Source organism: Haliotis cracherodii, unplaced genomic scaffold (genome assembly GCF_022045235.1).
Source record: "Haliotis cracherodii isolate W230 unplaced genomic scaffold, xgHalCrac1.p SCAF_5, whole genome shotgun sequence".
Taxonomy (NCBI): Eukaryota; Metazoa; Mollusca; class Gastropoda; order Lepetellida; family Haliotidae; genus Haliotis; species Haliotis cracherodii.
The window spans coordinates 40917218-40938025 of record NW_027266308.1 but is presented as its reverse complement, the minus strand read 5'-3'; the positions used below and the strand labels follow the sequence as shown (position 1 = coordinate 40938025).

Here is a 20808-nt window from a genome sequence, read left to right as displayed (position 1 = left end):
TTCCCTTGTGTCCAAACACCATTACTTCACTGTTTAAATTCTCTTGTGGATACAGGGGATGTTCCGCCTCGGTTCTACAAAGGTCGAACAATACTTCTCTCAAAGAGAGGTGATTTGACTGACCCTAAAAACTTCCGCTCTATTACTTGTCTGAATACACAGTACAGAATCTTAACAGGGTGTCTCACAGATCTTGTGTCATCATACTGCGCTTCCAATGACATTATTTACATGGAGCAGGAAGGAGCCAGGAAGGGGTGTTGGTGTTGTAAGGATCAATTGCTGGTTCAAAAAATGATCCTTAGAGGGGCTGAAACTTAGCACCGTTTTCTCGCAATGTGTTGGCTAGCCTACAGGAAAAGCTTATGAACCTGTACCTCATGAATAGATTTTGAAGTCACTGGAATGTATTGACCTCCCCGAGCGACTGCTTCTTTTACTCAAGTCTTAAATGAATTGCTGGTCAACTCAACTTGAGATGTATTCACAGGGGCAGGTGGTGACTTCGAAACCCTTTTCTATTAGAAGAGGAATATTTCTGGGCGATTCTTTTAGTCCTTTGCTTTTCTATTTGTCACTAAATCCTTTAAGCTTTTTGGTTAGTAAAGAGGAAGGTTATCATCCGGGGCCTCCTCAGCAAATATCCCCAACACCCCTTACTCACCTCCTTTACATGGATTACCTTGAACTTATTGCCACACTAAAAAAACAGATTCTGAATGTCGAGTCCTTTTCTTATGATATTGGCATGTTCTTTGGACTCGACAAATGTAGCATTCTTCATCTCAAACGTGGAGGAGTTATTGACCATCTCGTGGAAGGTCAGGCATATATGCAGGTTAGGGACAAACACCAGAATGTCCATGTCAAGGACATACGTCGGGCACAAATGTAGACTTATGCTGTGCCCGTCCTTTCGTACTCTTTTGGTGTTGTTGATTGACGAAACAAGACATTCCGGGTATTGACACCCTTACACGAAGAATAATGACAGACAAAAGATCCCACCACCCTCGCCCTTCCCTCAATCGCTTATAGTTACCAATCATAATGGGAGGGCGTGGTTTGATAGACGTGGAGGCTCTCCATGAAAGAACTGTATTGTGTACTTTTGCACACATATATTTGTCTGATGATCCTCTTGTGAAGCATGTCAAGACTCATGATGAAAACAAGGCATTCCACAGTTTTCTTGAACGAGCCAAGAATGTGGGACATAATCCCAATGTCAGTGTTGATTTTGTTGATGGTTCTGTACTGCTGGACTGTACTGAAATGAGTGTCAACCAAGTCAAGCTGGCCCAGACTTCTTCAAGGAGAGGCTATCTGAACGACCACTGCATCGAGTTTCTGTGCAGTGTATTGAGAAGATCAGCAGTCCTGCAGAGGGCTTCGCTTGGATGATGTCGTCTGGCCTGAAAAGTGAAACAGAAGGCATGTAGGGGGCGTCATGGAAAATGATAAATGCAAAATTCTTCGGAATATGCCCATTTACAGCATCAGACGTATCCAAGCCAACAAACCTGATCTTTTCCTTTTTGATAAATCCAATGAAATCATTTATATCATTGAATTTTCTGCCCCTTTTGACACTAATGTGATTGACAATATTGCGGGAAACCATGGCAAATATGCGGACCTCGCTTTCAAAATGTCACGCTTGGATCCAAAATACCAAGTTGTCCGACTCCCCATTGTTCTCGGTGCCTTAGGTTTGGTACCTCCCAATCTGTTGACTGACATTGGGAGAGTACCCGGGTTTGCTACCGCCCTTCTGGCATTCTGGGTAATGCAGAAGGCTGCAGTGTTGGGGAGACTTCACATTCTCCGAAAAGTTCTGGGTGGGTTTGACTTGCCAGCGCTTCCTGTGAGAAATCCCATTTGCTGTGTGGGTGGGCTGGGTGTAGAGGGGGCAAGGGCCCTGAGCTGATGACGAGCCTAACCAGCCTCACTGTGCCAGGATCATCCAAACCCTCTTTGCTGCATTTTTTATTTTAATATGTAAATAATAATAATAATAATAATAATAATATATTGCGCTCTAGCATGCATAAAGGGCTACACTATTATTATTCCGGTCAATGGATCAGTGTGCCCTCAAGCATCATTCTCAGCTCCCTAGGGATTATACAAACAAAGCTGCGACGTGTCGGTTTTGTAAAGCAAGCTGCCAGGGATACCATGTCACAGTTTTACATGTATGCCACACGTTATACAGACTCCGAGTCGACCAGTCCTTGTTTTATCTCCTTAATGCCGAGCGCAAAGCAAGGTAATAACACGACCAGAGGTTCGAACCACCGACCTTCCGCCGACCTCCGGGTAGACGCTCTATCCACTAGACCACGAAAGGGCTTCTATCATCTATGACACGTGCATAGACATCATGACATTTTTATAGGTTAAGGTTTATAAATATTTCTTGACATCTATTGTTAAATTTGCTTCTTGTAGTTTCTAGAAAGATAATCATCTTGATCGTATCAGCCAGGTGTTATGCATGTTTAAAGGCAAAACAGAAACGCCAACACGATTAGTCATTGAAAAGACGAGGAGGAAAAGTATTGATGAACAGAGGAAACATATAAATTAATCAATAAGTCTAAAAACATTATATTGAATTATTTTCAGGGTTAAACTTAAAGATACAACCGGTATTGATGAATTTCCTTATGTTCTAAGTCGAAAACGATATCATATCGTAATTGTATGTTGATTTGTGATCACTTCACAATTTGACATTCATAAATCTTGTCGATTAATAAGACTCCAGTCTTGCTTCAACGGACAAAAACAATAACGGTAGCTATAACAATAAGATATAGGTAACACCACCGGACAGGTCAGTAAGTGGTTCATAAACACATTCTCATGATATAGTCGGAATCGTAAATCGACATCTGCTTTTAGCAGAGATTTCGTATGGTTATTGACCGCCTCCGTGGTGTAGTGGTAGACCGTTCGCCCGGAGAGTGGAAGGTCCGGTGTTCGATCCCCGGCTGCATCATACCAAAAGACGTTAAAAGATGGTACTTGTTGTTACCCTGTCTGGCGCTCGGCATTAAGGGGCCAAAACAAGGACTGGTCGGCTCAGTATACTGTGTCTGAGTGGGGTATTCATGTTAAACTGCGGCATGGTATCTCAGTGGGCTAGCACTATAAATCGGCATCAGTCCGGACTAGTACAAGCAGCCACACACACACACGTGCATGCACGTCGCTATATAAGTGCAATAATCTTAGACGCGACGTTAAACCCAATTTCACCTCATCTCACCCCACCTCGTATGGTAATGGAATGAATTTTGCCAAGGAAGCAATTACGCATTTGTGGTGGGGGTGTTACTCAACCTGCATGAAAGGGAAGCTTCTGGTCATACCTTTCATCGGTGTCGTTAAACAGCAAGCCTCTCTTTAGCGCCATCTCTATAGGTCTACATAATTGATATGTGCCATCTCCATCACTATGCAAAATGCATAACATGTGGTGACTTTGTATCAATAGTGGTACAGATACGTCAATAACTCGACAGCCGGAAAGTGTCACATCACAGCGTCTATTCACAATTACCCTTGTACGTAATGTAACCAAGCATATGGCGTACGCTAGGATGCATGAACTATGTATCTCGTTGAAGGCCTGTTGGTCACGATGGGGTGGGCATGTGATAGTCAATATCGATATAATTCGCAGATGAATGAATATCAAAGAGCTGTGGTAGTTTCAATTGATTTTGCTTAATGCTGGGTTGGTGGGGTTGCCTAGTGGTTATAGTGTCCGCTTGTCACACCGAAGGCCCGGGTTCGATGGACACAAAATGTGAAGACATTTTCTGGTGTCACCGCCGTAGTAGTGCTGAAGCTGCTCTTCCATATTCATTACAAATCTCTGTCAAAAGCAGAGTCGATTGTACTATTCCAACTATATCATGAGCATGTGTTTATGAATCACTATCAAAAAGTGTTGATACCGGCTGTTTCGCGAAAAGGTGAGCGTTTTCTGCCCCATCGATTGCATCCGTCACCAACACATGCAAAGACAAGTCAGTTGATCACCTGAAAAGTACGGGGATATAGGGTACAAGTCCAACTAAGGAATTACATCTGACATCATGTTGGTCAAATGTCCAAATGTCCTCCACATGTCTACCATAAAACTTTACTGAGACCTAAATGTTGTAACCAAGATCATACAACTTCTGAGCAAGAGTTGTATGACGCTCTTTGGAAGGAAATTCAAATCACAAAATAAGTGCTTGAACATATTATTGTTCATGTATATACACGATTCAACATTCATGCAAACAAACACTCACAACACGATCAATATGTTGTATCAATATGGCCAAGGGTACATCACCATTTGGTAAATCTGCAGATTCCTCAACTAAATACATGTAAGTCTACTAACAGATACTTACATGCTCACCTGAGAGTCATTATATTTTAGCAGTGTAAATCTTCCTAAGAAGTACATTAGGCAAATATTTCTAATGTGGATAAAGGGGAAAATAATGTTGAAGTATCAGAAAATTCAAAAATTTAATTTAATGGGATTCAGGTTCTGTTTTCAATGAAACAAGATGATGCCCATTTGATCAATGTCCTAGAATACCACCTATTCTATTCTCTCGTTTTGCAGATGACTATCTGTTTTATCTCTCCCTGCGAAAGACAATGTAATAGCTATTTTCAATTATGACAATACATTCTATATTCTCGGAAGCACCCAATGTTGTTTGTTTCCATCGTTCTGTCAATACGGCTTTGACTACATTGCGTCTGCATGTAAATGAGTAATTACTGTGAGCTGTGTGGATCTAGGATGACCATGTGTCGCCCAGGGCTTGATGCATATCCAAATTGAAAACAGATACATGTATCTACGATATATCATAACTTGCGTTTTGCTCTACCATGTAAATTAAATCGACCAGAACTGAAATAACTCTCATAGTTAAAAGTATGAACGTTGGTCAAATAATTCATGAGCACCTCCCACAGTGATTTCTCAACATATAGACAAGGCTCACTTGGACAAATCAATCTTACCGGTACGACTACGATAGGCCTATTTGAGCCAAGATCATCATATCGCTAAGATCGCTGTTTGTCAGTGTCTTGATCAAGAAAAATATTAACAAATATGCGCATCAAGACTACAGATGGACCGTGCACAGCTATGGTTAATTCAGATACTATGAGACAACCATGATCATTGTACACATTTAATTCATGTCTATGTTGGTGGCGTGTTGCTAGGTAGATCCCCTCGTGGGGATTCGTAAGACGCGGCTGAAATATGTAGTGAGTGACTTTGATTTCACGCCGCTTTTAGCAATATTCAAGCAATATCGCGTCGGAGGACACCAGAAATGGGCTTCAAACATTGTACCCATGTCGGGAATCGAACCCGGGTCTTCGTCGTGACGAGTGAACGCTTTAACCGACTACCCGGTTACCCGACCTCCCCGACTGAAATAGATACCTGTAGGACGGCCAGACTTGTGACTTGGTTATTGCATGTCACCCTACCCGAGGGTGTGAATAGTTGCTCACGCTTTTGTTTATACATTGTAATAATGTAGCTGGAATATTTCTGACTGATATGAAACAACAATGCCAGGATGATATTTTTTTAAAGCACGTCAGTAGAGGTGGCGTTCAAGATTATTGCACTTATGTAGCAACGTGTGTGTGCGTGAGTGCGTGTGTGTGTGTGTAACCACACTCAGGCAAAGTTAGTGAATCTGAGCCGACCAGTCCTTGTTTTATCCTATAAATGTCGATCATCAGAAAGGACAAGTGTAATATTTTAACGTCTTTTGGTCGAACCACCGACCTTCTGCTCTTCGGCAAACGCTCTGTCCACTACACCACCGTGGCGGGTTTGTGTACATGATGACATATCAGCGACTTAAGGACGATCGATAACGATTCGATAGTTACTCAATGCGTTCATATTTAAAAAAGGACAGTATGTGGGCAAAAGAAACAGGATTGGTAATGATCATGTAGTTTCGCTGTTTTTGTCTTTAGGCAAACAGTAGAAAATTAAATTGTATCTCGAACATGTCTTTATGTTGAAACAAAGAGTATTCCAAAGAAAATAAACAGTTAATTGAGAACCATTTAAGTTTAAAATGAGTTTTCAGTAAAACTTTAAGACTGGAGACAATGTTAATCAGGCATTTTCACTTTACACTTTACGAAGCACACATTTCTATTCTGGTTAAATGTGGTAGAAGCACATAGTTCCACGATTCAAGGGTAAAAGTAACTTGAAGTGATAATGTCTTGCCTAATTAAGTTTATCCGCTGTCAATTGGGTTTCACATCCTCGGAAATTGACTGTCTTCTCCGCAGCTTTGCTGGTATGTTCATTAGATGATTTGTAAATGTCATAGGTTATGAAGTTGTATGTTCGTTATCGTTTATGGAAAGATTCATTAAACTCATTACCGACGGCGTCGACATCAATGGAAGGCGATGTAAAACGAGTATTCTTGAAATTGGCGGTGTGTTTCCTGCAGAAAACTGAAGATCATTTCAGTACCCGTCTTCACTGTGTGTCTTTGGATGGTGAAGATGGTTGGCTCCATCAAAAAACGAAGAATGTTAACGTTTTATTTCAATACATGAAGGTAATGTAATATTTACCATCTAACATCTGAATTCTTGTGGTGATATAAAACTTTGTTAAATTGTAATATAGTGTCATAGTTTCAATGTAATTCAGCGTTTTTACTCAGGAAAATTATATGTCAGTTTCAACAAGAAGCACATTACTGATGCCAATCTCAAAACACACAAAACAAGAAATGCTATAGAGAATTGCAATATATATACATATATTGCAATTCTCTATAGCATTTCTTGTTTTGTGTGTGTGTGTGTGTGTGTGTGTGTGTGTGTGTGTGTTGCTGTGTCAGTTTTCTTGTGAACAGGCTACAAATGAAAGGATGGAAGACGTACCTCTACCTATCACTGTGCGCTGTAAAGCGCACCGTTTCATCAGTATTTCATCTGAAGCTGAAGATTGAATGTCACATACGGTAAACGTGTGATAACCACTTGGCTATCCCAACGACTGTTAATTAGTCATTGTCTCAAACATATGCACAAGCAGACGTTGACCGCCTCCATTGTCTTGTGATATAGCGTCCATCCGGAGAGCGGTTCGATCCTCTGGTTGCGTCATACCAAAAGACGTTAAAAGATGGTACTTGTTACCCTGTCTAGCGCTCGGTATTAAGGGGCCAAAACAAGGACTGGTCGGCTCAGAGTCAGTAAACTGTGTCTGAGTGGGGTATTCATGTTAAACTGCGGCATGCTATCTCAGTGTGCTGGCACTATAAAATCGACATCAGTCCAGACAAGTTCAAGCAGCCACACACACATGTGCATGCACGTCGCTATATATGTGCAATAATCTTGGACGCATTGCAAACCCCAATTCATATCATCTCACATGCAAGCATATAACAGTACTGCGCGTCTTTCTTATATTTTCACCATAGAAATGCGCCTAGCGACAGATTATCGAGTGCGTCGTCTTCATCGCAGAGTCACAGTCGTCACTGTATTGATTAGTACATCTCTCAGCGGATTGACCACGATGCCGACAACACCTATACGCCGTCGTTATGTCGTTGATCGGACCCACGGGGAGGGAAGCACAGAGAAGGCGTTTCCTGATGCCAGCAGTGACATTTGTAATGGCGGCGGCTGGCATTGAGGCTAACAATCAAGAGACGGTGTGACTGTTTAAATGTTTCTAATCATTTAAACAGTACAAGTGTAACCTTTGCAAGAGACGTATTTGCACATCTTCCCAAACTGCATTCACCATCTTTCTTGTATTAGAATCAAGATTTCAAACGTCTTTGGTAGCCTGACTCAATTGGTGACATCCTTTACTCCTTAAACGGCGAAATGTCGAAATATCCACCAAATGTTTGCGTTGTATTTAAAGGGCAAGGCCGTTTAGCGTTACACAAGCTATTGATAAGGAAGCGTTCTATTTCAAAGAGCGTATCATCAAAAGGTCACAAGAATATTGTAAATATTACTCCTAAAATTATGCCTTTTGCAGTTATACCGTATTTGTGTATATATAAAAAAAATTCAACCGTGTTGAAAGGGGAGTCAATTTCTGCTATAGAGACATGTGTTAAATTATTTCTGACATTATTACTCGATGTCGGTCATAATTAAACTTCCTAATTTGCCCTACTTTCAGGATAATCTATTAAATTATCTCTATCTTGAGATCCATTAGGTATTAACTGTCTGTAAAGGTCAATTGCTGCCCATGTATATTCCAATGAGATTATGTGACCGTTTGCCCAGGCTGTTGAAACATATTTCGTCGCTAAATGTTTCAATGCAGTATCAAGCAACCACATTCAAATGCTAAGGAACATCACCTGGCATGCACAATCATTGAGATTTACTTGCTGTTCATAATACATGTAGTTTATTCGGTGGTTGGGTATTCATGAGTTAATGAGTATGTCCTTGCGCGTCTATGAACAGATTTCAGTTCCATTGCGGTGCGTCAACTGGGTGGAGGAAAGCTCACCGATGCATGGTTATCTCTTTGATGTGGGGAATCCGGGTAAGAATTGGTCCCCAAATAACCCACGTTCGTCGTCAGGGGCGACTTATTGGATCCAGTGGTCAGGCTCGGTGATTTGGTTGATAGCATATCATCGTACCCCAAAGGGGTGGATCGTTGCTCATGATTGTCTGGTCCAGGTTCAATTATTTACAGACAGCTGCCATAAGATGGAATGTTATTAAGTACTAAGCATTAAACATCCACCAATCAAACATTGTTGAAATCCACGAGCACCGATATGCTGTTGACAGACGTAGGATCTTTATCAGATGTCGAATGGGATTCGAACTCGTGGTCAACGGATCCTGTCACGGCGAAGGGACAAAAGTCTGCATAACCGGAAAGCACTGAGCCACCCGTATACCTGTATATATACGGAAATATGCAAAGGTTTACTGTGATGCATGTATTCTTTTGGATTTTGAATGGGTCAAAATTATTAAGTTGAATCAAATTTGCTGGAGCATGAACAGTGCGGCTCACTTAACTACTTCAGAGGTCCACTGATCCGGTGCTGCGTGGAGGGAAGCAATATAAAGAAAGCATGCATCATCCCTGCCCAATGGTCTCCTTATGGCGAGGTAACCTTCATGAATGTTTACTCGTAGCTACAGTGAATAATAAAGCAGGAATGCTTTATATCGATCACGGTGCGTATACAGGATTGCAGAAAATGTACATGCATAACTGATCCGATAGTGTCTAGGGAACCGTTTTAACATAGTTTCAGAGTTCCCAATCATTCATTTTCCTTTTGATTGGGTTTGCCCTCGTGTATATGTCCTGTCATCAAACTGAACCAGATAAGTGAACATTTTGAAATCAATTATTACTTTGAGCTTCCTTTCATGACCTGCTCACGTCAAAGCTTAAAGTTGAACCCGGTGCTTGCTTCAGTTGCAACGGTCGTAATAAAGGCACGGCAGAAGCTTGTTCCTCTTACCAACGTTTGCAAGATCTGAGCGACGCTCGACAAGATGTTAAATGGGTTTCGTTACCACCTTTATCACTCATTCGTCTTTTGATGAACGTCAAAGGCGAACTCTTGTAACCGGAAGATGCAAAAAATACAAAACAGATGATCGAAACTGTCATCTTAACCCAAGGAGCTGATTTATCATGTCTTGGTGATTGAGATTTTACGATTTGCTTTGGCAGTTTTTTTCGTCGTCCTTATGTGAAATTCAAACGGATTAGAGCACTTTAATTTCAGCATGACATACCATCAAACACGATGGTTATACAGGGCAACGGAGTCGGTATCTCACTGAAGAGGTTACATGGTTACACTCTGATAAAAACAAAAATATCAATTTAGCATTTTGACGATAAACACTTGAAGTCAACCGAAAACAGGTTCTTGTATAAATAAACAAAATTAATTATATCATCATGACATACAGAAGTCTCATGTTTAATTGCAACTTTACATTGTTATGAGTGAGTGAAGATGGTTTCAGGTATATCACGGCTTGTAAGTTAAATGTTTGACAAAAACGAAGTTACCCAGGTTGTAGAAATTTGCCACTATAGTGAAACTCGCGAGAGGATTATGGTGCAGACAAACCAATCGGGCGACATCTTGATTCGAACACTCTTCTAAAAGAGTTCGCACATTGTATTAAAATGTGACAGGTAAAAAAAAATTATATGCACATTCAAGAGGAAGCACACATTGTGATACGGAAACGTGCACCCATGTATACGTAAGTACGAGGGCTGTTTTGCGCCTTACACGAAGGTGTTCTTTCAGTTTATGAAACAGGTGGGAATCACTTGGTGCCAGGTCTGGCGAGTATGCAGGGTGAGGAAGCCCTTCGAAACCACATTGTCGCACAGCCGCCTTTGCAAGTCGAGAAGTATGAGAAAAGACATTGTTATGAAGTAGTAGAACTCCAGTAGTCAGCATTCTTCGACGCTTTTCTTTGATAGAATCTCTCAGGCGATGAAGCAAATCAGCATAGTAGGCATCGGTAATCGTCTTTTGACTTTCTAAGTAATCAACAAGGATCACACCATTTGCATCCCAGAATACAGTGGCCATAACTTTCTTCACTGATATTTAAGACTTGAATTTCTTTGAGAAGTGGAATGGTGCCATACCATAGATTGACGATTTGACGAGGGGTGGTAATGGTACTCCCATGTTTCTTTACCCGTTACTATTTTTTTTTATGATTTGACGAAATCCTCCTCAATAAGCTCTTAATTTTCTGTGAAAATGTCAGTTCTTGTTTCCTTAAAGTCAGAATTTACAAACTTTGGCACCCAACGACCAGATATCTTATTCATCTGTAAATGTTCATGAATAAAAGTTTCAATGAATCCATGGCTTAGACCTGTGTCTTCCTCAAGTTCAGCAAACCTAATACGTCTATCTGCCAGTACAGGTTTTTCTATCTCCTTGATTGAATCTTCATTGATGGAATTTGAGGGACGTCCAGACCTAGGATCATCATCAAAGCTTGTTCTCCCAGCCTTAAACATAGCTGCCCAACCTTTAACAGTGGAATAGCTAGTTCACTTATCAGCAAATACTTGTGACATGCGGTCATGAATTTCTTGGGGTGTACTTTTCTCTAAAGTCAAAAACTTGATGACTGCCACGTTCTTTTCCATTTCTGTGTCCATTTGGACCCCTACCACGTTCAACAGGCTGTCACTAATATACAAACGGCCTCAACAGACCAAATGCACTTGCAATGAACTACTCAAACAATGTACTACATTGACTAGTTCACTTTGTTATGACCCATAGTTGAAATATAGTCAGACTAGACCTTTTTGACCAGCCCTTGTTATTTGCAAGTCTTTAATTCAGAGGAAGCAGCACATACACATGAAACATTAATGCTTTTGTTATGAGTTATTGTCACACGTCTCAAACCCCCGTTCCCGCTCCTAAAATGAATTGAAATGATTATTTTACATTGATACCACAAAACCTATTTCAACGGGTTTTTTCATGACTTATTACAACACGTTTTCTTTTATGAATGTGTTATAATTATTTTATTGTATTTTAGGAGTGTTAAGGGAATTTTGGGAAGTGTGGCAATAACGTACAAAAGAGTTTTCAAAATCAGTTAAGCGCAAAACCGTTCTCAAATTTTGGCATATTATTGCTCTATAACCCCTTCTAATGTCATACGATGCCACACACACACAATTTTCCAGATGTCAGTTCTGATGATTATAAAGCACATGAAATTGTTTCCGTATACAAAGAGATGCATATGTGTACAAAAAAACATTGCGTTCATCATTGCTAACGCCATCTATTAAGTAGACTGCACTGTTGTATTTCACAATAACGTACTTCACTTCCAACGACATGTACGAACAATTTCCGTGGATAGACACAACGTGTACTACATTATGCCATACTATATTTATCGTTTCCAGAGACTCTCAAAACATCGACAGTTTTCTATTACCGCTGCCTCATGTCAAGTTATTTTCCGTCGATAAACACACCTATTGTCCTACGCTCGTCGATGGAGTGGGTTCTGGAGCCTCCGACTACATGTAGATCTGTTCGCTTAGTCTCAATCAAGCAGCACTGTTTTTCAGGAGAATGGTGTATTGCGAGGTGAAGTATAATCACTTGTTTTCGATGACACAACCGGTAAAAACACGTCCAGGGCAAGTTCCCACGTGTCCCTGGAGACCACGGTCTAAACTCCAACTTGCGTAATACTGTTGCTATGGGAACGCAATTTTCATACCGATATGTACTTGAGTAAAAGATGATTCGTGATCCTGTTGTTTAAAATCGTTCAGGAATCCTGATGCTGCAGATGGTGCTCTAATGGCAGACGATCTTACATCAATATCTCCATCATTGTTATCTAGCACCACGAGTTTTTAAAATAGCATTGATACGAGTCAACATGCATGTTTATGAAATACTCGAAAACCGATGATTTTAATAGACGACTTGCATATTTCTATAACTATGAGGCACCAACTGTTAATGGTATATATGGCGCGCGCGCACGCGCGTGTTTGTTTGTGTGTGTGTGTGTGTGTGTGTGTGTGTGTGTGTGTGTGTGTGTGTGTGTGTAGCTTATTGAATCATTTATATATCAAATCTATGTAATGACTTTCGATATAATCAAGGAAATGGATATGGATGATTGGAAATTATATTTATAATTATACTGGGAAAAATGTAGGGCCGATTGTACCATATTTGCAACTGGCGTTTATGTTAGACAATCACGGTGGCGTAGTTTGTTTGACCTTGCATCTTCGTTCGGATTTATAATTACCTGTTCCACAGTCATCACCATGAACGTCAACACAATAACACAGCTATTCACACATCGCCAGACCATTCACTTCCCAATATAGGTACGCGAAAACCGCTAGACAGTTTTCATTTCTCACAGTTGTAGAGGAAAATATGGTACAAATGCGATGTGTTTCCAGTGCGTTTGGGGTCTAATGCCGCTTTCAACAGTTTTTCAGTAGTATCACGTCATGTCAGAGTAATGTGGGAAGAAAGCCCACAGTGACACGTGTCGAAAGACGTTTATCAATTTGGCGAATCTCACGAGGACGAGAACGAGCACGGGTGCTGCCACTGACAGACGACGATTAATTACCGAGTTAAATCTGGGATTCGAACTCAGGAACAATGGCAGGCCCAAGATACGCAACTCTGCACAACGAGATGCACCCCTGAGGTAAACTGGCCATCGGTGTGTTGGGAAAACTGAGCGATTTTGATTCAGATTTAATATTCATTTTGTAAATGTAGAATAAATAAGAGAACGCAGTTTAATATATAGGAACATATTATTAAACATCAAATTACTTCATTCATAAAGCTTAGCAGAAAGTTCTACAAAGGTGAAACGCTCCTGAAAATGATATCAGTTGTAACCTGGCGATTAATTATTGGGTCAAGTATTCGTTTATCTAGTGTCTTGACATCCTCCATATCTCCAGCCACGCAGTTGTCTATTGTTAACGTTTCGGATTAGCGTCTGCGGTCTTGACAGGACGTCCAGCCCTGTTTATGCCAAGCTTCTAATTTCGTGAAGGAAATCCGGTCTCCAGGTCGGACAACACCAGCTTTAGCAAACAGAAGGCGAAGGTGACTAATCAACAGGTTTATTTCGTGTCAATCAATGAGCTATAAAAAGATGTGAACTTGATACATGCCACATAACGCCAAAAGCAGATAGATGTCTTTCCTTCAGACAAGACATAAAGACACGCCTGAAAAGATGAGACACGCCTGAGTAGATATAAACGTCCGAATTTCGGATCAGAATAGGTTTCCATACTTCATTCTTGTCGTAAAATTGGACTAAAATGGGCGGGTGGTCAGGTTCTCCTGCCGTGTGTCATTGTACCCAATGGTGTGGTCATTGATTTGTCATGTTCATATTCAAGAATTTAATCGAGGCCATAATATAGCTGCGATATTTCTGACTGAAGCGAAACAACATTCACCCGCGTACATACATGTATATTTCAACTTGTCTCATTGAGTTAGTGGAGGAGTGTTCTAGGTGTTACAGCTAAAGCTCATCAATTTGAAGAAAGTTTTTACTCCAACTTTTAACTCGTTTAGCTTTTTTAACTCCCCAACCTCTTGTTGATCATCAAACAATTAATATTTTCCCCTAGAAAGATGTGAAAGGGTATTTATTCTTGTGAAATCAAACGCTTTTGTCTGACATTTCGAAACAGTGGTCTGATTGATATCAAAAACTAAATATTGACTATATCCAACAATGAACTTATTTAAACTGCATCTCTTTTTCAAATATTGACAGTCATGGCCTTTTGTAGACGCACTAAAAGATACTGTGCAAGATGTATAATGCATAACCCACAGGGGAGTGTCCACGGAAGGCACGTGGAGTCTCTCGCCTCATCAACAGTGCAATTTCACCTGATGATTAAGTCACGATTGGCATGCGATGATTCCTCTCCTTAGGTCATCACGCTTAAGGTAGCGGACAGACAAATGATCACACAGCAATGTCTAAGTTCCATAATTGATGCAAGTAAGTTGAAAGTGTGTTCACATCTTTGCATCTGCCATGGTGCAAGTGGGCACGGTGCACCATGACCCGGTCACGCAATCGCAGCAAATCGTCTGTGGCAACGTTAGTGCTCAACAGAATAGAAATCAGTGACAACAATGATCTGATGATACTAGTATTTAAAAAGTAAAAGACCATTCGTCCTACAGTAGTGAGTTTTAGAGAACATGTGGCGAAGGCACCGTGTGTCTTGTCGGCCAATTAACAAACTGTGTATGTTCAAGTGCCAGACAAATATCCTTCGGCTGGCTGAAATTCCTTACAGACGGATCAGAGAAGTATAATGCATTCCTGCCTAATTTCAGAGAAGCACGTTCGACATTTTGTAGATACACGATAAATGTGTTTCTGTCGTTGATAGATGATATCGGAATAAATAACAGTTCGTAGAAATGGACTAACTAATGAAAACACTGTTAAGTACATCCATTATTACTGTCTAATCCGTCTACTGAACACACTGGTGTCGACCTAGGCAAAATTGTGATCAGAAATCGATGGCAGCGTCCAACCTGACCAACTCCCACCAACCATGTATTGGATCAAGTTAAAGGGAATCCCATGTTTATAAGGCTTGCGTGAGGACCCTAGTCAGCATCCCGTGGCAAGGAATATACATTTAAGATAATACGGGAATGCTGAGCCTCGTTTGTTATCTGCATTCGCTGTAGAATACTGTAATCAATATTCACCTGCTCGGTATCCGTGTATAACACAGACAGCAGCCTCCAATTCATAATGCTGTTCATACATATAGGTTCTGAAGATATTATGTTTTCGAGGATCAATATAGAATTGATTCTAGTAGATGAAGATTACATACAGTCATCCCATAGGGATTCCGGGTTAGAACTGGTACCAAACGGCCTAGGCTGGTCGAAAGCGGTATTGTGGTTGATCGCGTGTCATCGTTGATCGCAATTATATCAATCACAACATAATCTGGTCCAAAATGGATTATTTACGGATGTCGTCATACAGCTGGAATAGGGATGTGTGCGGGGTTTAACGACAATTGAAACAAACAAACATTCAAAAAAAAGTATACGGTCAAAAAGGAAAATACTTAAAGGGGCACCGTGCTCCACGATCAAGCCTCCATTCTAGGTCTACACGTATTGTGCTATGTGTAAAATTGAGACTTTGTCTCTGGTTAGTAACCATTAGGCGCTGGATAGTTCATACAATTTTAGTCAGTCATCAATAATTATGGCTCCATTTAACTATCCGGCCTTTTATTTCTTCTTTTCATAATTCATATTCAGGCGGTGAGGATGATATTGATCCTGATCAAAACTTCAAACACAGACAAATGATACATTAATGGCAGCTACCAGACTAAAATCTGACACCATCTCACAATTTACTTGGTCACCAAGCTTGATGAAAATTGAAGACTCCGCGCTTGCTATCTCAACTTGAAGCCGTGGTATTATTATGGACGCGGTGAACTTTCAGGAAGCCAAGTTTGTATGTGAAGTATCCTCAAAGTACAAACATCTCGTGAATCAAGTGTGACCTGTATCGTACATGTTATATGAAGTATTGCGTGTTTCTCCACGTTCAACAGTATGGAACGGTCAAAAGCGTTCGTTCGTTTACGCGGAAATCTGGGTTCGATTTCTCACAAATGTAAAATGTGTGAATCAAAATCAATATCAATATTACTACTGCTGGAATTGCCGCAAACCTCATCTGACTAATGTATTGAAAGATACATGTTTTGAGCTAGTGTATTGTCTCATTTAGTATTCATATTTATTTTTACATTTCTGTTCTCCACCTGTGTTACTTAATGAACGATTTTTAGATTACCATGTGATATCTTGTTAACTGTGTTGTCATTGTTTATGTTTTTTGTCATTGCTTTGATATCTTCTCAACAGGCCGATATTTTCATATTACGTTTCAGTATAAACATCCCTAAATGCCATGTTGAATATTAAATATGTCCTACTTAATATGTAATATCATGTATTAAATTATTTATATTTAACTATCAGTTGATGAATGTCAGTCTTTTGTAGAAGTTATCACTTTACAGGAGAATGTTCATTGTCCTGCCAACATATTAAGCAATATATAAAACTGGCAAATGTTTCTGAGACAAAAAACATAATCAATCAAGACATGGATATACCACCATTTTCAAATTTTCCAAAATAATCTAATTTCAAGAACACGACATACAAAATTATACATCTGGCTATTGAAATTTATTTTTTCCCAGATATGAAACATCCAACTGTTGAATCACGCATGTATATGTCTTGTTAACTTCTAACATTTAACATGACTTATAATGGTAGTCATTTGCTAGAAGCCCATTTCATTTTTGTCCATTACGAATGTTGTTGTACGAAAGAGAGTCTACAACATGTCAACGGTCACATTTGTCTTAACTCACAAACGAGCGAGAGTTTTACCATCACTCTACCGCCAAGGACATGCAATGTTAAAAGATCCAATGAAGAGGTGCCAAGTGGAAACTCAAAGATTAGTAGAAATGTTTATCTATATGGACGACCGTACATAAATATTTGTGTCAATTCCTCAGCTAGGTATCTTACACACTGCATTTAAGTTGTCACTGTTGGCTGCATTCTTCAAATGTAACTGACAATAACGAATACTTTCACAATAATCCTTCCTTATATGGTGCCAGCTAAAACAAAATTAACCGGTGCCTTAGAAGGATATTGCTCATCGATCAAACGATATATTTGACGTTTTTCAACCATTGCCATTTAAATACAGGACATATGCATGTAATGTTACAACCTATAGCCGACTTAAACTCCCGGGAAGTTCAATTAGAATTTCGAGAGGATGGAAAAGATTTTAAAAATTGTTTGGACGGATGCATATTTATCAATGTCAAGGGATTTTTTCGAATGATCAAATAGAATAATAGAGCTCCTATTTAACTGTTTCTAAAGGCGCAGTTTGTTCATTGCGAGAATGACGGTTTTATAAACACCGTCTTGCATCTAATCAAACCTGTTTCATCAAGAAATCCTATCTATTCCCACAAGTCCTTATTAGGAGATATTGAAAGAAACCGGAGATTGCTGGCTTCTCGATGATGAATTGTCATGGTAACGTAGCATATATATGTTGTTACATGATGCCAAGTGTAGAATTGTTACAACCTGGATGAAACCTTTCTTTTGTTTCCTAAAGAGCGGAGGCTAATTGTCATTGTTATCAGAGGAACACGCTGCGGAGAGACCTAATGTTGAAAAGATCATATTTATTATTTAAAAATAATATAGGTTTTGTAGGTGTCAATAGGTTTAGGGTATGTAGGATAGATCTGTTGTTGAAAGGATCATGTGTATACTTCACCTTTCATTTACCAATGTTTGATACAGACGCTCATCTCTAAAATATGCTTTCAAGCAGGGTGCGTCTGCAATCGGCATATACATATCCATAAAATTGTATATTTATGTATTTCCATCCATTTTGGTACATTTAGCCAACTGAACAACGTTTATTGATTTGGATAAAAATATAAAATGTCGTTGAGAGCGTGGCAGTAGCCTTAACTTAATTAATTGCATTTTGATCTCAATCTGTTTTATTAATAAACAAACATGCCGTAAGATACACAAATAAATGTGCATCGACACAATCAGTTAGCTGAAACATCTTTAAGACGACTGGCAGATGTTTTCAGATTGAAATATTCATTATTTGTTATTGGTTTGATTTGTCTAGACTTATATTTACCGGATTGAATGAAAATGGATTTGTCAAATAACAAGGATGGTTATCATTAAGATCAATATCTGTGTACTGGCGTAGCATCGTTAGTATGTTTTATCTTGTGTTGTGTTCGTTTAATTAATTATGAGAACATACCAGTTTTCTAAGTCCATACTTTCGTTAGGCACAAAGGGCTATGCAATATGTGAATCTAATGAAAAACAAACGTTTTTACATGAAAGAGTGATCAAGTTTTTGAAAGGCATTTAGAAGTGATACACATAAGGAAGAGAATTTATGGATGTCAGCTTGTGAAGGAGTAAGCATAAACGTTGTGTTCCCACGCCGCGGAGAACATTTACACATTTTCAAACACACGACATATGTTTCAGTTAGAGTCAGATCATATTTTTCAGAAGGGAAAGGGTGGGTGGGAGGAGAGATGGGCTGGACTTTTAGGTAGAGACAGAATTTTCACTGGTTCTTCTTCTCTGCAATATGTCCGAAATATGTTTTATGTAGTTGAAATATCTGTGCCACAATTATTTTGTTTCTAGTATTTCCTGGAACAAATTATTTTTTTACAATATTCCAGACACCCACTACATCCATCCCTCACTCAAACGCAAACGCACACCCAAAAACACAAGCACACCTACGCCCACACCAACACCCACACTCACGCCCACGCCCACAACCTACATGCACAACTTACACTCACGCCTACGCCCACAACCTACATGCACAACCTACACTCACGCCTACGCACACCCACAACCTACACTCACGCCCACACGCACACCCACAACCTACACTCACGCCCACACGCACATCCACAAGCTACACTCACGCCCACGCCCACGCCCACGCCCACGCCCACACCCACACCCAGAAGCTACACTCACGCCCACACGCACACCCACAACCTACACTCTCGCCCACACCCACACCCACAACCTACACTCACGCCCACACGCACACCCACAACCTACATTCACGCCCACACCAACACCCAGAAGCTACACTCACGCCCAAGCCCACGCTCACACCCAGAACCTACACTCACGCCCACACCCACACCCACATCCTACACTCACGCCCACACCCAACCTACACTCACGCCCACACGCACACCCACAACCTACACTCACGCCCACACCCACACCCACATCCTACACTCACGCCCACACGCACACCCACAACCTACACTCACGCCCACACCCACACCCACATCCTACACTCACGCCCACACCCACACCCACAACCTACACTCACGCCCACGCTCACACCCAGAACCTACACTCACGCCCACACCCACACCCACATCCTACACTCACGCCCACACCCAACCTACACTCACGCCCACACGCACACCCACAACCTACACTCACGCCCACACCCACACCCACATCCTACACTCACGCCCACACCAACAACCTACACTCTCGCCCACACGCACACCCACAACCTACACCCACGCCCACACGCACACCCACAACCTACACTCACGCCCACACCCAACCTACACTCACGCCCACACCCACACCCACATCCTACACTCACGCCCACACCCAACCTACACTCACGCCCACACGCACACCCAGAACCTACACTCACGCCCACACCCACACCCACATCCTACACTCACGCCCACACCAACAACCTACACTCTCGCCCACACGCACACCCACAACCTACACCCACGCCCACACGCACACCCACAACCTACACTCACGCCCACACCTACAACCTAAACCGACGCCCACACCCACACCCAGAAGCTACACTCACGCCCACACGCCCACACCCACACCCACAACCTACACTCACGCCCACACCCACAACCTACACCCACGCCCACACGCACACCCACAACCTACACTCACGCCCACACCCACACCCACAACCTACAGTCTCGCCCACACGCACATCCACTCACGCCCACACCCACAACCTACACTTTCGCCCACACCCACACCCACAACCAACACTCACGCCCACACCCACACCCAGAAGCTACACTCACGCCCAAGCCCACGCTCACCCCCAGAACCTACACTCTCGCCCACAAGCACATCCACAACCTACACCCACGCCCACACGCACACCCACAACCTACACCCACGCCCACACGCACACCCACAACCTACACTCACGCCCACACCTACAACCTAAACCGACGCCCACACCCACACCCAGAAGCTACACTCACGCCCACACGCCCACACCCACACCCACAACCTACACTCACGCCCACACCCACAACCTACACCCACGCCCACACGCACACCCACAACCTACACTCACGCCCACACCCACACCCACAACCTACAGTCTCGCCCACACGCACATCCACTCACGCCCACACCCACAACCTACACTTTCGCCCACACGCACACCCACAACCAA

General features: G+C 41.5%; 1 protein-coding gene across 1 annotated transcript; it reads left to right on the top strand.

Annotated features, from left to right (window-relative positions):
- The first annotated feature begins 7618 nt into the window (after positions 1-7618).
- On the top strand, positions 7619-20574 carry LOC139443687 (mucin-2-like). The gene is made up of 2 exons (XM_071224625.1): positions 7619-7715; positions 18995-20574. The coding sequence occupies exons 1-2, from the start codon at positions 7619-7621 to the stop codon at positions 20572-20574; spliced, it is 1677 nt and encodes a 558-aa protein (XP_071080726.1).
- Positions 20575-20808: the final 234 nt, after the last annotated feature.

Excerpts from the sequence above, each read along its gene's own strand:
- LOC139443687 (XM_071224625.1), top strand. The coding sequence starts at position 7,619 with ATGCCGACAACACCTATACGCCGTCGTTATGTCGTTGATCGGACCCAC. Across the intron at positions 7,716-18,994 it reads TGATGCCAGCAGTGACATTT|ACACCCACTACATCCATCCC; the intron begins GTAATGGCGGCG and ends ACAATATTCCAG.